Source organism: Helobdella robusta, assembly GCF_000326865.2.
Source record: "Helobdella robusta unplaced genomic scaffold HELROscaffold_7, whole genome shotgun sequence".
NCBI classification, from domain to species: domain Eukaryota; kingdom Metazoa; phylum Annelida; class Clitellata; order Rhynchobdellida; family Glossiphoniidae; genus Helobdella; species Helobdella robusta.
The window spans coordinates 299299-315761 of NW_008705398.1; the positions used below are offsets into that span (position 1 = coordinate 299299).

At 33.7% G+C, this 16463-nt stretch overlaps 2 protein-coding genes across 2 annotated transcripts in view; both read left to right on the forward strand.

The window, feature by feature from the left end:
- Window positions 1–1036: 1036 nt before the first annotated feature.
- On the forward strand, window positions 1037–10260 carry HELRODRAFT_95885 (hypothetical protein). The gene is made up of 20 exons (XM_009030660.1): window positions 1037–1302; window positions 1640–1886; window positions 2060–2204; window positions 2690–2873; window positions 3231–3311; window positions 3648–3870; window positions 4089–4195; window positions 5237–5348; window positions 5779–5885; window positions 6126–6263; window positions 6453–6670; window positions 6919–7099; window positions 7375–7497; window positions 7654–7739; window positions 7888–8108; window positions 8254–8472; window positions 8864–8972; window positions 9235–9333; window positions 9483–9785; window positions 9882–10260. The coding sequence occupies exons 1-19, from the start codon at window positions 1117–1119 to the stop codon at window positions 9610–9612; spliced, it is 2916 nt and encodes a 971-aa protein (XP_009028908.1). The 5' UTR covers window positions 1037–1116; the 3' UTR covers window positions 9613–9785; window positions 9882–10260.
- Window positions 10261–14592: 4332 nt separating this feature from the next.
- HELRODRAFT_164648 (hypothetical protein) overlaps window positions 14593–16463 on the forward strand; it is a gene marked incomplete at both ends in the record, with an annotated part of 2434 nt that continues 563 nt past the window's right edge. The window contains 2 exons of the mRNA XM_009030661.1: window positions 14593–16050; window positions 16151–16463. The exon at window positions 16151–16463 is cut by the window's right edge and continues 563 nt beyond it. Coding sequence (XP_009028909.1) covers window positions 14593–16050; window positions 16151–16463 — 1771 coding nt within the window. The remainder of the gene's footprint in view (window positions 16051–16150) is intronic.

Below are 16463 nucleotides of genomic sequence, written 5' to 3' on the forward strand. Positions count from 1 at the left end.
TTATTTTATTTCTGAACCCAAACTATAGTTCGAGTTATTTTTGAATGTTCTCGCTAATATAGTATATTAAGCTGGTAATTTGTTACTGATTTTTGTAGTACTCAACCTTTTGAGTAAGAAAATGTATAATTTGTTATTGGAAATTCCGACGTTTTTGATAGAAAGTATTTTGAGTCGACCGAAAAATTATTATGTATTACTGTACTCAAATTATAGTTCTGGTTCTTTTGTTGAATGTGGCGCTGATACGATAAATTAAGATGGTAATTTGTTACTAGATTCATGTTGATTTTTATTTCATGAATATAAAAATTTATAATTTGTTAATGGAAATTCCATCATTTTTGATATATAGTATTTTGAATCGACTGAATATTTATCATTATGAGACACTGAATTGCACTATGGCTTGAAGTTCTTTAAATATGGTGTGGTTATAACAGAATTTTGTATTAGATGTAATAAGAACTTATTCTCCTGAGCATGAAAAAGTATAATTTGATGATGGAAACTCTAAATAATTAACATCGTTCGTTAGATATATCATAATGACACAACGGTAGTTCTTTCCAGTCTGAGCTTTAGCTAGCTATATTTCGGTAACATTTTTGAGCTTTTGCTAGCTATTCTGATATTCTGGTAACAGTCTGAACTTTTGCTAGCTATATTCTAGTAACAATCATTATTTTAGTTATGAAAAAATTCATTCTTATCTTCATTCAAGATATATGAATCGTACCGAATACTAATAACTTTGGTTCGAGTACCGATAGATATAAACCGTGTCAGGTCCGTCAGGTCTTTTTATTATATTCAGTAATATTCCCAAATAAATATATATCATCGTATAAATAAATAGTATAAAACTCTCTATAATAAATAAATATCAATATATATATTATATCCTATTATATATATTTTATATCAGTATATAAATATATATTTGTTATACATATGTATCTCATATATCTGGATTTAAAATGGCAGGTTTTAATTAATCGATGCTCCGAAAAATTTTTCCCTAACTGCCAACTCTCCGGAAACTAATACTGTGTACTGTAATATATATAAACTCTTGTATGGTCGTTTTATCTTCAAGATATTTTTGTTATAATAATGTCCTCGACTCCGTTACATTCTACTACGAAATTACGCATTCAGAAGAATAATTCAAGGAGAGGTGGTGCCAGCAGTAGTGGTAGCAGTGGTAATTGTAATAGTAATGGCGTCTGCGGCACTAGTTCTAGCTGGGGTAGCAGTCGGCGTTCGTCACCCATGGCCGCTCGTGATATTCCTAATTCCAGTAATTTCATTTTGTTCACACTTTAGAATTTTAAATGAATTTTTGTTTTTTTTTTACAATTTTTTCATGTTCTGAAACTTCTACGATTCCAAAAGGATGTTGCTGACTGACTGCATGCAGTACAGAATACTATTGTTATTATTACACTTGGACTGATACTACAAACTAAACCAACAACATTGTTTAACAACATTCAAAATTAAATTTGAATAGTATTTTTTATAGTATTTCAAAATTTGAACAGTATTTACTTATAATAATATTTCAAAGTTAAACTTGAACAATACTACTAAATTCAAATTAAATCAACTATAAAATTTTAAATAATTTCTGAAAGATTCAATAGCGGACAGCCAATCGGTGATGGGGCCAGATAGAATGCAGAGACTATCACTGCCTGAACATGAACAACAGTGTGGGCCCAGCAGAAATAGGCACAGATATGATCTGAGGCGTAAAGCATCGTCATTTAATTCTTCCATTGACAATGCAACTACCGTTGACAATTGCAGTTTTTATAATTCCCCACCTAAGAGGCTTAAGTGTTCAAGGTCTTCCTTTTGCCTATCTGCATCTAACATGGGTGAAAGATAATTTTTTTTTAAATTTGTTTAATTTATAAATGCATTACGTTGTTAAAATTCTATGATATATTATACAGAAAATATAGCATCGCGTTGTTGAAATACTATCATATATTATACACAAGAAAGTATTTTATTATATATAATTCATCCATTTCTTTTTATTTCAAAGAAACGGTCGGTGGATACTACATGCAGAATGAACTGCCTGACGAGGTCTTGCTGAAGATCTTCTCCTACCTACTCGAGTTTGACCTCAGTAATGTTGCTACCGTTTGCAAGAGATTCAATGCCGTTGCCAATGATAGTGAACTATGGTTGAAGAATTTTTCAAGTTTTTTCTTTCCCTATGCATTTTTTCTGGGTTTTGTGTTTTTCCTCTGTTTTTTTTTGGTATTATCATCTTTGCTGTCATTATTGTTACTGCTACTGTTATCTATATGTTATCTATCTTTATTATAATATCTCTATATATCATCTCTATATATCTATCTATATTATTATATCTCTATATATCATCTCCATATATCTATCTATATTATTATATCTCCATATATCTATCTATATTATCATCTGTTATCTATGCTACCTATATAATGTTCCCCACCATCTGTTTTTTTATTAATAATATAATTTTCATCTGAGTCATCGTCGTCGTCATCATCAACACCACCATTGCACATACACATGCGCACACACACATACTTACATATACGTACACACTTAAAAACATATATACACACATACGCACAAACACACACGCATACATACACATACACACATATATACACATTTAAAACAGGAAAAAATTGTACCAGAATGTTTTTGAATATGATCTCCCACTTACAACCAGTGCTTTGGAATTTGGCATTTTCAAATTCATCAACCCATCTACAATTAATAATAATAACAATAATAATAATTTTAACAATAATAATAATAATTATAATAATAATAACCTGTGGAAAGATTCTTTCAAATGTTTTGTTTGTATAATTTTTTTGTTTATTTTGATGTGTGTGTGTGTGTGTGTGTGCGCGCTTGCGTGTGTGTGTAATCATTTTTCCATACATTCATGAATTTGTTTATTCATTCATTCATTCTTTCATTAATTCATTTTTCTTACATTTTTTCATTCATTCATTTATTCATTCATTATGCTTGCATGCATGCATGTTTGTTGATCTTGTCTGTTTGTTTATTTCATATTTTTTTTTACAATTTTTAACCTCAAACTTTAACTTTCAAATTATAAAATATAGATCGCCCATTCATTTTGAAATGTAAACTAACTCATAATCCAAAATGTTAAACTTACTTTTTCAACTTACATTCCCTTTTAGTACAACTCGTGGCACGTCAGGGTTGGCTATAAGCAGGAGTTTGAAGAAAATCCCCAAAGATATGTGGGCAGAAAAATAAAAGTAAACCTCAATTTTAATCTTTTTAAATGAAATAAACGTTAAAATTATTTATATTTGTTTATTTATTTCATTCTGCTGTCTATTCGGTCGGTCCGTCATTCATTCATTCATTCCATTCATTCATTCTGTCAGTCGTTCATTCACTTATGTAATTAAGTTATTAATTTATTCATTCATTTAAATATTCATTCATTCATCCTAACAATTATTCAACCACCCATCTGTCTATCAATTCATTTTTTTTATACAATCCGACATTCATTCATTCATGCATTCACCCATTCATTCATTCATTCAATCCATCCTCCATTCATTTTATTTTCAAAATTTTTCCAGTACTTTGATTCCATCTCTGAAGCTTATGACCACACATTAGCAGTTAATCAGCCACAACAACAGGTTCATCATCAAGACAACAACAACAACAACAACGATAATAGTAGCGATAACAATGATAATAATAGTAATAATAATAAAAGGCCGACGATTATTTTTATACATCCGGGGACTTATTCCAAAAGACTTAGTATCACTAGCAACGTTATACTCATTGGCGCCGGTTAGTTAGTGGAATAAGGAACTTTTTTTTTCTAAGGATGGTAGTCTTGATGATGAAACCGACGATGATAATGCACTTCATTCATTCATTCATTCATTCATTCATTCATTCATTCGTGACACATCTATCTATCCATCCGTTTATTTATTCATTAATTAATCATAATTATAATGTTTTAACTTGCCATCAAACGTGAATAAATTATTATAATTAACCAGGCCCGGGCAACGTCGCAGATCACGTGATCATCGAACGACAGAGCGAATCGGCTGTTTTGTTCAGTGAAGGAGCTAAGCAGGCCTACTTAGGATATGTCACCATCAAAGTTGGTTTTGAAATTCACGCACATTCTTTTGTCCACAACCATCTGTCAATCATCTTTTCATTCATTCATTTGTTTGTTCATTCACTTGTCCATTCATTCATTCCTCCTTAGTTAGATAGTTAAGTAATTTCTGTTCTTATTTCTTTCGCCGTTTGTCTTCCATTTCCTGGACATGTCATGTTCAGCTTTTGCATTGTCTTTTGGATCATCAGTCAGTCATCCAATCTAATTAATCAATCCCAATTCAATCAACTAACTGATTAATCGAATAATCATTTCAATCCTCCATCAATCAATCAATCAATCAGCCAACCAACCGACTAATGCAATACAATTTTATTTGACCCAAAAGAAGTGAAAGGTACAGGATGACTGTTAGTCTTCGAGAAACTCATTGAGCACAGCCACCTCAGCAAAATTTTAAAAATATATCATATGAATGTTGTTACATATACAAAGAAAATCGAATTTAACTACAATGAGACACATATAAATCAATTAAATTTTAACTAAAGGCCAAAGATATATAAAAATAAATAAACAATAATAATCATTGATACCACAGTACCATGTAGATATACAATCATAAATATTTGTCGAAAACATGTTCGTATCTATCTATGCTTTCAATGTATGTATATCCAATTACGCAATTGTACACAAGCACGTACACATTTACATACGTCCGTGCCTGCCTTCATGCCTATAGTCGTTCGTTCTTGTGCGTGCATACATTTCCAAGCAGACGTATTCTCTCCCATTCACATACAATCATACGCAACGCATACCTAAAATATCCTCATTGTACATAATTCATACCCGTCCTACATTTAGACGCATGTACACTGATAAAATGTATAAGTACACTAGCTGGTCAATGTCTGTTTACAAGAGTCATGTTTCTATATGTCCAAAAAAATTCCATAAATCAAGAATACAATATAAAAATACAATATAAAAAGTAAGATCAACCAACCGACCAACCAATCGACCAACCAACCAAATAATCGACCAACCAATCAGCCAATCATTTACAATCAGTTCAGCCCAAGTGCTCCGTCTTCAGTTCCCCATCATAAGCACTACTCCCTCGAGGTAACTGACAACTCTTCGCCCATAGTTGATCATTGTACTGTTAAGAGCTTTTCAGTTGGTTAGTAGGATAATTATCATTGTAACCGTGATAGAAATAATAGATAGTGACATCAGTTGCTGAGTGTGATGAAATGATGTTGGACAAATAATAATGGGCGAAAATGACTTGATAAATGTTATTACTATTATAATTATAACAATTTCTGCTAGTGCAGAGAGAGTTCTGCGATGTTTACTGAAAGGAATGTTCATCATCGCGGGCTCTATATATTTTTCTTGAACCACTCTTCTAAACCATCCTATCCTCATTGCACTCACGAGAAAATGACTAATTGCATTTCATTTTATTAGATTTGATTTGATTTTATTAGATTTTATTCATTTTATTATGGTTTTACGGAATTTTCGGATTTAAATAAAATGTTTTTCGCGTTGTCGTTGTTGCTATTATTGTAAAATAAATTCCCCTGCTTAATTCTGCCGACCAGTCGGCGCAGCTGTGTGCGTGTCGGGTTCGGGAGCCGACCCTCACATCAAGCACTGCAACATCAGTGACTGCGAGAACGTCGGACTCTTTATCACTGATCACGCCCAGGTTGGCTGGCTGGCTGCTCTGCTGGTGGATTGATTAGTTGATTGATTGGTTGATTGATTGGTTGGTCGATTAGTTGATTGGTTGGTCGATTAGTTGATTGGCTGGCTGGTTATTCGTATAGATAGTTGGTTGGCTGGCTATTATTGGTCGGTTGATTATTTGGTTATATGAACTCATTGATGTATCGCACGTGTATAATTCAAAATCAGTTCAACGCTCATACTTCTTTTATTTCTGCAGGGCACGTATGACTACAACGAAATCTGTCGAAATGCACTGGCTGGTGTCTGGGTGAAGAACCATGCCAACCCAATAATGAGGAACAATCACATACACCACGGCCGAGACGTTGGAATATTCACTTTCGATAATGGCTTGGTCAGTTAGGGATTAGTGAGAATAGGGATATGCTTTTTGATTTGTCTATTAGTTAGAGGTGGTATGTTTTTTGAGAGCCTCATTTGGAGGCTGTGATTGATGGGAATTTTTGTAATTGAAATAAATAAGGCATTTATTTTTGCTTTTTAAAGCAATGCCCTAACCCTGACCCCAAATTTTCCTAATCAGGGTTACTTTGAGGGCAACGAGATCCATGATAATCGAATTGCTGGGTTCGAGGTGAAAGCCGGGGCCAATCCGACGGTGGTCAAATGCCACATACACCATGGCCAGACAGGGGGAATATACGTACATGAAAATGGTCGCGGTCAGTTTATGGAGAATAAAATTCACTCGAACAATTTTGCGGGGATCTGGGTCACTTCTAACAGTGATCCGACCATCAGGTATTTCATATTTTGCCTGGGAGTGCATGTTTGTTTGTTTGTTTGTTTGTTTGTGTGTGTGTGTGTGTGTGTTGGTAGTTGCTTTTGTTGTTAACTCTAGTTATTGAGGTAACTAACTTGTGTACCATTAGCATCATCATTCCATTACTGCTACTTCACATCACTGTCATCTTTGTTCTTGATAAAAAATAAAAATTATTCCAATTCAATCAATCCTGCCCTCAAAATCGGCAAACACAATCACACAGACGCAACGAAATCTTTAACGGCCACCAGGGAGGCGTGTACATATTCGGCGAGGGGCGTGGCCTAATCGAGTACAACGACATACATGGCAATGCCCTTGCCGGAATCCAAATTAGAACGGGGAGTAATCCAATCGTGCGCCACAATAAAATTCACCACGGGCAACATGGGGGAATTTACGTGGTCTGTGTACTGTGTTTTTCGTGTGTATATATATATATATATATGTGTGTGTGTGTGTGTGTGTGTTTTTTTTGGAAACTATCAACTTGTTGTTCTTGTTCTGTATAAAACTTCATCACAGCTATCGTTATAATAATTTGATTGATTGATTAATTAATTAATTAATTCGTTGGCTGCCCGCTAAATTAGCTTAACTTGATATATACGATTAGTAATTACTCAATCATTAATTTTCCTAATTAACATTCATGTACCTAATTAATATTCATGAGCAGCACGAAAAGGGCCAAGGATTAATAGAGGAGAATGAAGTGTACTCGAACACACTGGCCGGGGTCTGGATCACCACGAATAGCCAGCCAATACTAAGAAAAAATAGAATTCATAGTGGAAAGCAGGTCGGTTGGTTGGTTGGTTGGCTGGTTAGTTGATTGGTCGGTCGGTCGTTCGGTCAATCGGTCGGTTGATTGATTGGTCGGTCGGTCGGTCGGTTGGTTGTTCGGTTGGTCGGTTGATTGGTTGGTTGGTTGATTATTGATTGATTGTTGTACTAGGTTGGAGTTTACTTTTACGACAATGGTCATGGAACACTGGAAGACAACGACATCTTCAACCATCTCTACTCCGGAGTTCAAATCAGGTACATCCCTATTTTAGTTTTCCTTCATTATTTTATCATTTTTTCGCTCTATTTATCAGCTATCAGTAAAACTCTGTCAACATGTTCATCCTGTTAATGACTAACATTTATTCAATCACTAATGGCTCTCTAATGATTTCCTAATCAGAACCGGAAGTTGTCCTGTAATAAAACGCAATAAAATCTGGGGGGGCCAAAACGGCGGCATATTAGTGTACAATGGAGGATTAGGAGTTATAGAGAACAACGAAATATTCGACAACGCCATGGCAGGCGTCTGGATCAAGACGGATAGCAACCCGACTCTGAGGCACAATAAGATACACGATGGTAGAGATGGAGGTGTTTGTATTTTCAATGGAGGGAAAGGTTAGGGCTAGGGTCTGCTTGTTTGTTTGTTTGTTGTTGTTTGGTCTTAACTGTTGTTGTTGTTGTCGTCGTTTGGCGTTGACCGTTGTTGTTGTTGTTGTTGTTGCTTCTCTCTCACTCTCTCTCTCTCTATCTCACGACCCAGGCATCTTGGAGAGCAACGAGATCTTCCGGAATACACAAGCCGGGGTGCTGATCAGTAACCAGAGCCACCCGACCCTCATCAACAACCGCATCTACGACGGGATGGCGGCCGGCATCGAGATTACCAACAACGCCACGGCCACACTGGAAGGAAATAAAATTTTTAATAACAAATTCGGAGGGCTGTGTCTAGCTAGCGGGGTTCACCCTTTCACTAAAGGTCGTTTTTCTGTTGTTTTTTTTTATTATCTTTTGTTCTTTTGTCATTGTTTCCGTTTTGTGTGTTGTAGTTCTACCCTTGTTATTATCACCATAGCTATTATTTCTTGTTTTTTCTTTATGTTATTTGTGATTGGCTACTGTGAACACAGATAAAGTGATATGATTGGTTAAGAGTAATTTGGTGGAAATAGTTTGATTTATTGGAGGTTAATTGAAACACAAATGAAATGATTTGATCGGTCGCTTGTAATACAAAGGGTATACAGTTTGATTGGTCAGTAGTAATACAGATGAAATAATATGATTGGTCGGTAATAATACAAGCAATGCGATTGGTCCACAAATTATGCAAACTACGTGTGATTGGTCTACGACCTCCAACCCATCAGATAACGTCATATACGATAACCTCAACATGGTGGAAAAAGTCGTGTCCAGTGGCCAGTGTCTCTACAAGATTTCAAGCTACACCAGCTTTCCTATGCACGATTTTTATAGGTCGGTTCGTGATTGGTTGATTGGCGATTGACTGGTTTGTGATTGGATGGTCGCTTATCGATTGGCTGTGGTGACTAGCTGATTGGTGAGTGACTGGTTTGTGATTGGTTGGTTTGAAATGAGTGGGCTGGAAATGATGATAGGGATGAAGGAGAAGAAGAAGGAGAAGACGATTGTGAAAACAAAGCTACATCATCAACATCAAAGAAATATTTATTTGTTTGTTTATTTATTTATTTATTTATTTAATTTTCGTCGCCAGGTGCCGCACCTGTAACACGACGGACCGTAACGCCATCTGCGTCAACTGCATTAAAACCTGCCACGCCGGACACGTTGTTGAGTTCATAAGACATGATAGGTTGGCTGGTTTGTTCGTTCGTTCGTTCGTTCGTTCCTTTGTTTTTTCGTTTGTCTGTTTACCCACTCATTCATTCATTTATTCATTCATTCATTCATTCATTCATTCATTCATTCATTCATTCATTCTTTCATTCAATCGATCCACAGATTTTTTTGCGACTGTGGGGCTGGAACGCTGAACAACCAGTGTCATCTGCAAGGAGAACCTACCCAGGACACAGATACGTTGTACGATAGTGCCGCTCCTATGGAGTCCCACACTCTCATGGTCAACTGATTGGACGTTGGATTCGATGACTGATCGCTGATTGGTTGTTGGATTCGATGACTGATCGCTGATTGGTTGTTGGATTCGATGACTGATCGCTGATTGGTTGCTCGATATTATCACCCGATTGCTGATTGGTTGAGAGTTGATTTGGGATTTTTTTTATTGATTGATTGATTGATAGTCCGGTTTGTTGGTTTATTAGTGTGGGTTGATTGGTTAGCTGATTGGTTGTCTCGTTGATTGATAGACTGACTGATCAACTGATTGATTGATTAAATGAATGAATTGATTGATTAACTGAGAGAATGTAGTAGCGAACGTACGTCGTTTCATTATTAAAGTTTTTTTAATCGTCATTCGGGAACACATTGAAGTATTTTCATTACATATACCTTCATGTGCATACAATGTCTTTTGTTATATAAATTATATATATATATATATATATATATATATATATATATATATATGTTGGTAATAGAATATATAATATCTATACGTATGTATTTGCACGATTTTAAGTTGCATGTCAATTGGTTTTAAAAATATCATTTCACCTGTGTATGTATGCTTGCCTGTATATGTCTATTATTATTATCATCATCACCATCATTATTACGATCACTATCGTAACCAATATTATCTCTCTTTTTTCAATTATTATTAGTATAGGTCGGTTCGTTCGTTCGTTCGTTCGTTTGTCTGCCTGTTCGTTAATTTGTTTTTAGTTTGTTCGTTTATCCTTCTATGTATATATATATATATATATATATATATATAATATGTTATATATATATAATATGTTATATATATATAATATGTTTTATATATATATATATATATATATATGACAGAATTGCATGCGTTATTCAATTTGAAGTTGAGGTTTTCAATTGAAGTTTCATACGATGAACTTCATTCAGTTCATTATCAAGTTTTCTCAGTTCACTAAGCAAAATTTTTGAACAACTGCTAAACAGTTAGTCTCAGCCCAGTATATATATATATATAAATATATATATATATATATATATATATATATATATATAGTTTATTTTTAATCATGGTAGATTATTATATATGCATGTGTACAATGTTATTCATATATATATATATATAATATTCATATTGATATATATATATATAATATAATATAATATATGTATATATGTATATATATATGTCATTATTTATCTTTAATGCTTTTTACATTACACTGATGTCGTTTCCCTATTTATTTCAAGCGTTTATTGTTATTATTTATGTTATTGTTATTATTTTCTCTGTTGTTTTCATCATAACTGTTTACTTATCTTAATGTTTGTATTATTATATGTATAAGTCATTATTGGTTAACATTCTATGATATATATATGTATGTATATGTATATATATATATATTGTTTATATATATATAGTTCCTATAGATCTATTTTTAATGCGTTAATTAGAATGAATTTCTCAAGATTCTGAATGTATAGTTTGATTAAGTGATTGTAAGTTTGTTTTATTTTTATTTATTCATTTGTTCATTCATTCATTTATTCATTTTTGTTTTTATTTGGTATTCATTCATTCATTCATTTGGTAGCACGTAACTATAATTAATTAGGTAAATTAATTTGTTCTTTTTGATAATTAATTTTTCCAATGTTGTTATTTTTAATTGAAAAATAAATGGCTCGTCTTGAAAACTCTGCTTATTACTAACTATATTATGATATAATTATCATTTTATATACTTCTCATGGTTCTGAAAGTTTATTTTGCAATTTATACCTAATTTAGCTGGTTATAAATGTTATTAGAATTCAATAAAAACCACAAATTTTTTTACTTTTTCAGTCTGAATTATCACAAAATAATACTGATAAAGAAAAATATTAAACGTTAAAAAAAACAGAACGCACCCGTTCTTATTTATGTCGGCCATTTTGGAATTTGTCATTCATAATAATGTATACTAGTAGTGCTAAAAGTTGACTGACTGTCCGGACAGACGGATTAGTGTTAGTGACGAAAAGATGGCCTACGGCAGATAATATTTAATAAAATAATAATAAAATAAATAGCTCTAGACCCAGTCTTCTATATTGTTTCATTTGTTATTTATATTAATTATTAATTTTTTGGTATTTTTGGGGAAAAAATTATTTGTGGATTTTCTGTTAGATTTTCACTTTGGTGTAAGTTTGTTTTAGAATATTTTATTGAAAGAATTGGATTTACTAATCAATTAATTTTATTCAATTAAAATTTGCTTTGATTAATTTGTTACATAGGTTGAAAAATTAATTGATTAGAATGAAAGGATAGAGAACTATGTTAGTGAAAATGTTTTTTAAAGGGCTTTTTTTTATTCAATTAAAATTTGCTTTGATTAATTTGTTACATAGGTTGAAAAATTAATTGATTAGAAAGAAAGGATAGAGAACTATGTTAGTGAAAATGTTTTTTAAAGGGTTTTTTCTGCCTTTTTTACAAGCTCACTATTCTAGTATTCTTTTCACTACTAAACCAAGCACTAAACTTAACTAAAATTTATTAGAGTATTAATTTAATTAATTAGTAATTTAAGTTTTATTTTAAATTTAAATTTATTTAATCAGTAGAAGTAAAATGAATCCATTTTTGTTTTTGATTGAGATGGATTGTTTGAAGTCTATGTGACTGAGAAACATTTTTTATATGATGTACTACCCACCATTTCTTCATAAAACAAAAATAATTATGAAACATTTTTCCAACACCTAGTTAGTAGTTACTAACTTAATCTTTGTTAATATTATAATTACATTGCATTACATTACAGTATTATACTAACTAACTAATGCATAATAGAATACTAATTGCTAGTTCTATTTTCACAATTGCTACTACTAATATTTATCTTATTTATTACATTTCAACTACTGCAAAGTGTTAAAGATTGGGTTTTGTGGAGGCTGATTGGTTGCCAATGTCCTGAAAGGATTGGCATGAGAAAGAGACTACTACTACTGCTGCTGCTGCTGCTACTGCTGCTGCTACTACTGATGCGGCTGCTACTGCTGCTGCTACTACTGCTGCTACTGCTACTACTGCTGCTGCTACTACTACTACTAGTAATATAATTATAATATAGTTATATAGTTATAACATCAAAACAATTTTTTTAGTAGTTAGTACAATGCTTGGATCAATTAAGTACTAACTATGCTTACTCATATAAGTGATGCAACACTTGAATACAACACTATACAATACAATGAAGTACTACAGCCTGAGTATTAACTCTTGTGAGTAATGCAACACTTAAATACAACACTGTACTATACAATAAAGTAGAACTGTTTCTTTTACTGTTCTAGTACAATAACTACACTATAATACACTGTACTGATTTAGTAACTTGTTGTCTTAGTATAGATAAGATTTTCTCTTCCAAGCAAATTTTTCTCAAATAATAATTAATTTTCAAAACCATCCCCACTAATATCTTTGCTTTATTTCTGGTTATAACAATAGGAACAGTGATTTTAGGTTTTTATATATATGTGTGTGTGTGTGTGCGCGCGTGTGTGCGTGCGTGTATGTGCGTGCGTGCGTGCGTGTGCGTGTGTGTGTGGTTGGCAGGAGTGGTCTTATGATCATTATATAATTTATGATTTTTTTAAATAAAATTCATTATTTAACATAATATTTTATAAATAAATATCATTGATTATTTCTCTATTCCGTTTTAATTTTGTTATTATTATGGTTTTTTGTTATTATTATTATTATTATTGTTAGTGTAAATTAAAAAAGAGAATTTGTTTGAATGAACCTAACTATTATATTTAAAAGAAAAACATGCTGTAAACTCTGTGTTGATTTTAGCTTTGGTAAACTTAACTGAATAAAATAATGAATGCATGAATGAATGAATAAATAAATAGATGCATGAACGAAGGAAGGAGTGAATGAATGAATGAGGCGAATGAATGCATGAATAAAAACAATTTAGTAAATAAATGAATTGGAAATGGATAGTTAGTGGTTGATTGCTTGAACGAATGTATAAATGGATGAAATGATTGAATGACAGCATGAGTAAATAAATAAATAAACGGATGAATGCATGGATTTATGAATGAATGAATGAATGAATGAATGAATGAATGAATGAATGAATGAATGAGAATATTTCTCAGAATGAAATTATTTGTAGTACATTATAGAGTAATAAATTTTAAGTCAAGCATTATTTTAATGTTGGTTAGTTGGCTACTATTCAACGCTATTTTAGTTAATATGATTGTATATTTATACATACACACACACACATATATATATATATATATGTGTGTTTGTGTGCGTGCGTGTGTGCGTGCGTGCGTGTGTGAGATGAACCGTGGTTGGTTGCAATCAAAACAATGATTGTTGTTATGGAGGATGCTGCTGTTGGTTGTGTGGTGATGATTCTGTGATGATGATGATGATGGGGATGATGATGGTCATGATGATGATGATGGGGATGGTCATTATGATGGTCATGATGATGGGGATGGCCACGACGCAGATAGTAAGATTATTTTCCATGTGTTCATCGGTTATATTCGTTTGATATCATTCACCCATTCTTTTACTTATCCATTTATTCCTTCATTCTTTCATCATTTGTTCTTTCGTTCGTTCGTTCGTTCGTTTGTTTGTAGGTTCGTTCTTTTTTTTTCATTAGCTTAGTAATCCCTCAAATTTTATATTTTAAAAACAGACTCATTAATTAATTATAGAATAACAATGGACGATGATTAAAACGATGATGATGGTGATGATGATCTGCTACCACTGATGATGATGATGATGATGATGATGAAGAAGAAGCTGATGATGATAATGATGAAGAAAAAAAAGAAAAATAATATGGACAAAAGACTAATTAAATTAAGAGTTAAATACTACTACTAATAATAATATCTGCATAGAAGAAACGCAACCAATCTTGTTAAGACTTCACTGACCATGAACGAATGCCTCGACCAATCACAATGCCGCAGCACTGACAATCATCCGGCCAATCAGATTTCATCGTTACTAGAGGAACCATCTCAAACTCCTCCCCCTCTCCATCCACGACTCCACGCCAGACAGCAGCAGCAGCAACAACATTTCAGAAACATCGACAACGGCAACTACAATGGCAGCAGTAGCAGTAGCAATCGCTACTACGACGACGACAAACCGCCACTATTACCCCCGAGAGAACCACTTTTCAACGTTACAGCGTCAGCAGCATCTCCAAGGTCGTCATCTTCGACATCGTCTTGGTTATCTTTGACCATTCCGCCACCAGTTTTTCCGCAATCTGTATCTTTCTTACCTACTACCGCGACCACCACAGCCACAACAGCTACTGGCGCTACTATCACATCCACAAATTTGTTTGGTGTTTCTAGTGATATAAGTTGTGTAAGTGGTAGCGAGGATAGTAACTTAATGTCGAATCGTAAAAGTTTCCTTCATAGTAACTTGATCAACAACAACAACATCAGCAACAACAACAACAAGGATGTTGGTTGCAAACATGAAAATGATAACTTGATAAACTCTTTAATGTGTCTTACTCTGGCTAACATCAACAACAACATCAACAACAACAACATCAACAACAACAAATTTTCAGAAATAATTATAAATAACAACAATAGGAGTAACAATAATAACATCAATAATAATCGTTCATTGAAACTGCACAAACTTGAACCGTTGACGTTAATCAACATCAACAACCTCTCGCAACAACAACAACAAAACAACAGCAACAACAGTTTTATTTTCAACAACAACCTGTTGAGAAACATAACAACAACAACAACATCATCATCATCATCATCTTCCATCACCAGCAACAACAACATCAACAACAACAACATCATCAACAACAACAACATCAACGTTGTACCTCTGTCTCAATGGCCGATTCCAATTGTTGTCATACCATCCCCCACGTCAACATCAACAACGACAATGACGTCATCGTCATCGACGACATCATCGGCACAGATGATGTTGAATAGTATACTACTGCAGCAGCGTCATCATCGGTCGCAGCAGCAGCAGCAACAACAACAATACGGACAGAATTTTGATTGGCTGACGACGAAAAAAAAGGATGTAGTAGAGAACGAGTATGTAGACGGACCCACGTTGAATAATCTTTCGTCTATGGCCACCATTAGAAGCAGCAGCATGAACGACGACGGCTACGACTACGCTGATGACGTTTACAGCCGCAGCCACACCAGCAATGGCGACGACAATAATGGTAATAGCGACTTCATCGAGGACGATGATGACGACGTCTTTGTCGGAAATTCTCTCGCTACAATAACGGCAGCCACAGAAGCGGCGGCAACGTCGTTTTCTACGTTTTTCGCGTCGGCTACGAGACCTGTAACTGTTACCTCACAGCCAGTGAAGGTGTCATTATTGTAGTAGTAGTAGTAGTTGTTGTTGTTGTTGTTGTTGTTGTTGTTGTTGTTGTTGTAATGGTGACATATAATTTTGTTTAATTATCAAGGTTCTACATAAAGATGCGTCAAGGAAACCAAATCTAAAGTTATGTAATTTAGTGCAGCTATCGACGGCGACTTCAGCAACTTCAACAGCGACTTCAACGGCGACTCCGACGACAGCGTCAACAGTAATTAGAAACTTATCGACTTCACCGACATCAACTCCACCGCCGACAACAACAACCATGACATCAACAACAACAACGACTCACGAACAAAACATGAAACCATCGAAACAAACGCGCAAACACCTCAAAAATCATTCTTCATCCTCCGAATATCCACCCCATCTCACCCAGCCATTAAACCCCAAGCAGC

Bases quoted from the DNA above. Each gene is read 5' to 3' on its own strand.
- HELRODRAFT_95885 (XM_009030660.1), top strand. From the start codon at position 1,117: ATGTCCTCGACTCCGTTACATTCTACTACGAAATTACGCATTCAGAAG. The intron at 3,312-3,647 runs GTAAACCTCAAT...AAATTTTTCCAG, and splicing joins ATGTGGGCAGAAAAATAAAA to TACTTTGATTCCATCTCTGA. The intron at 7,740-7,887 runs GTACATCCCTAT...TTTCCTAATCAG, and splicing joins TACTCCGGAGTTCAAATCAG to AACCGGAAGTTGTCCTGTAA.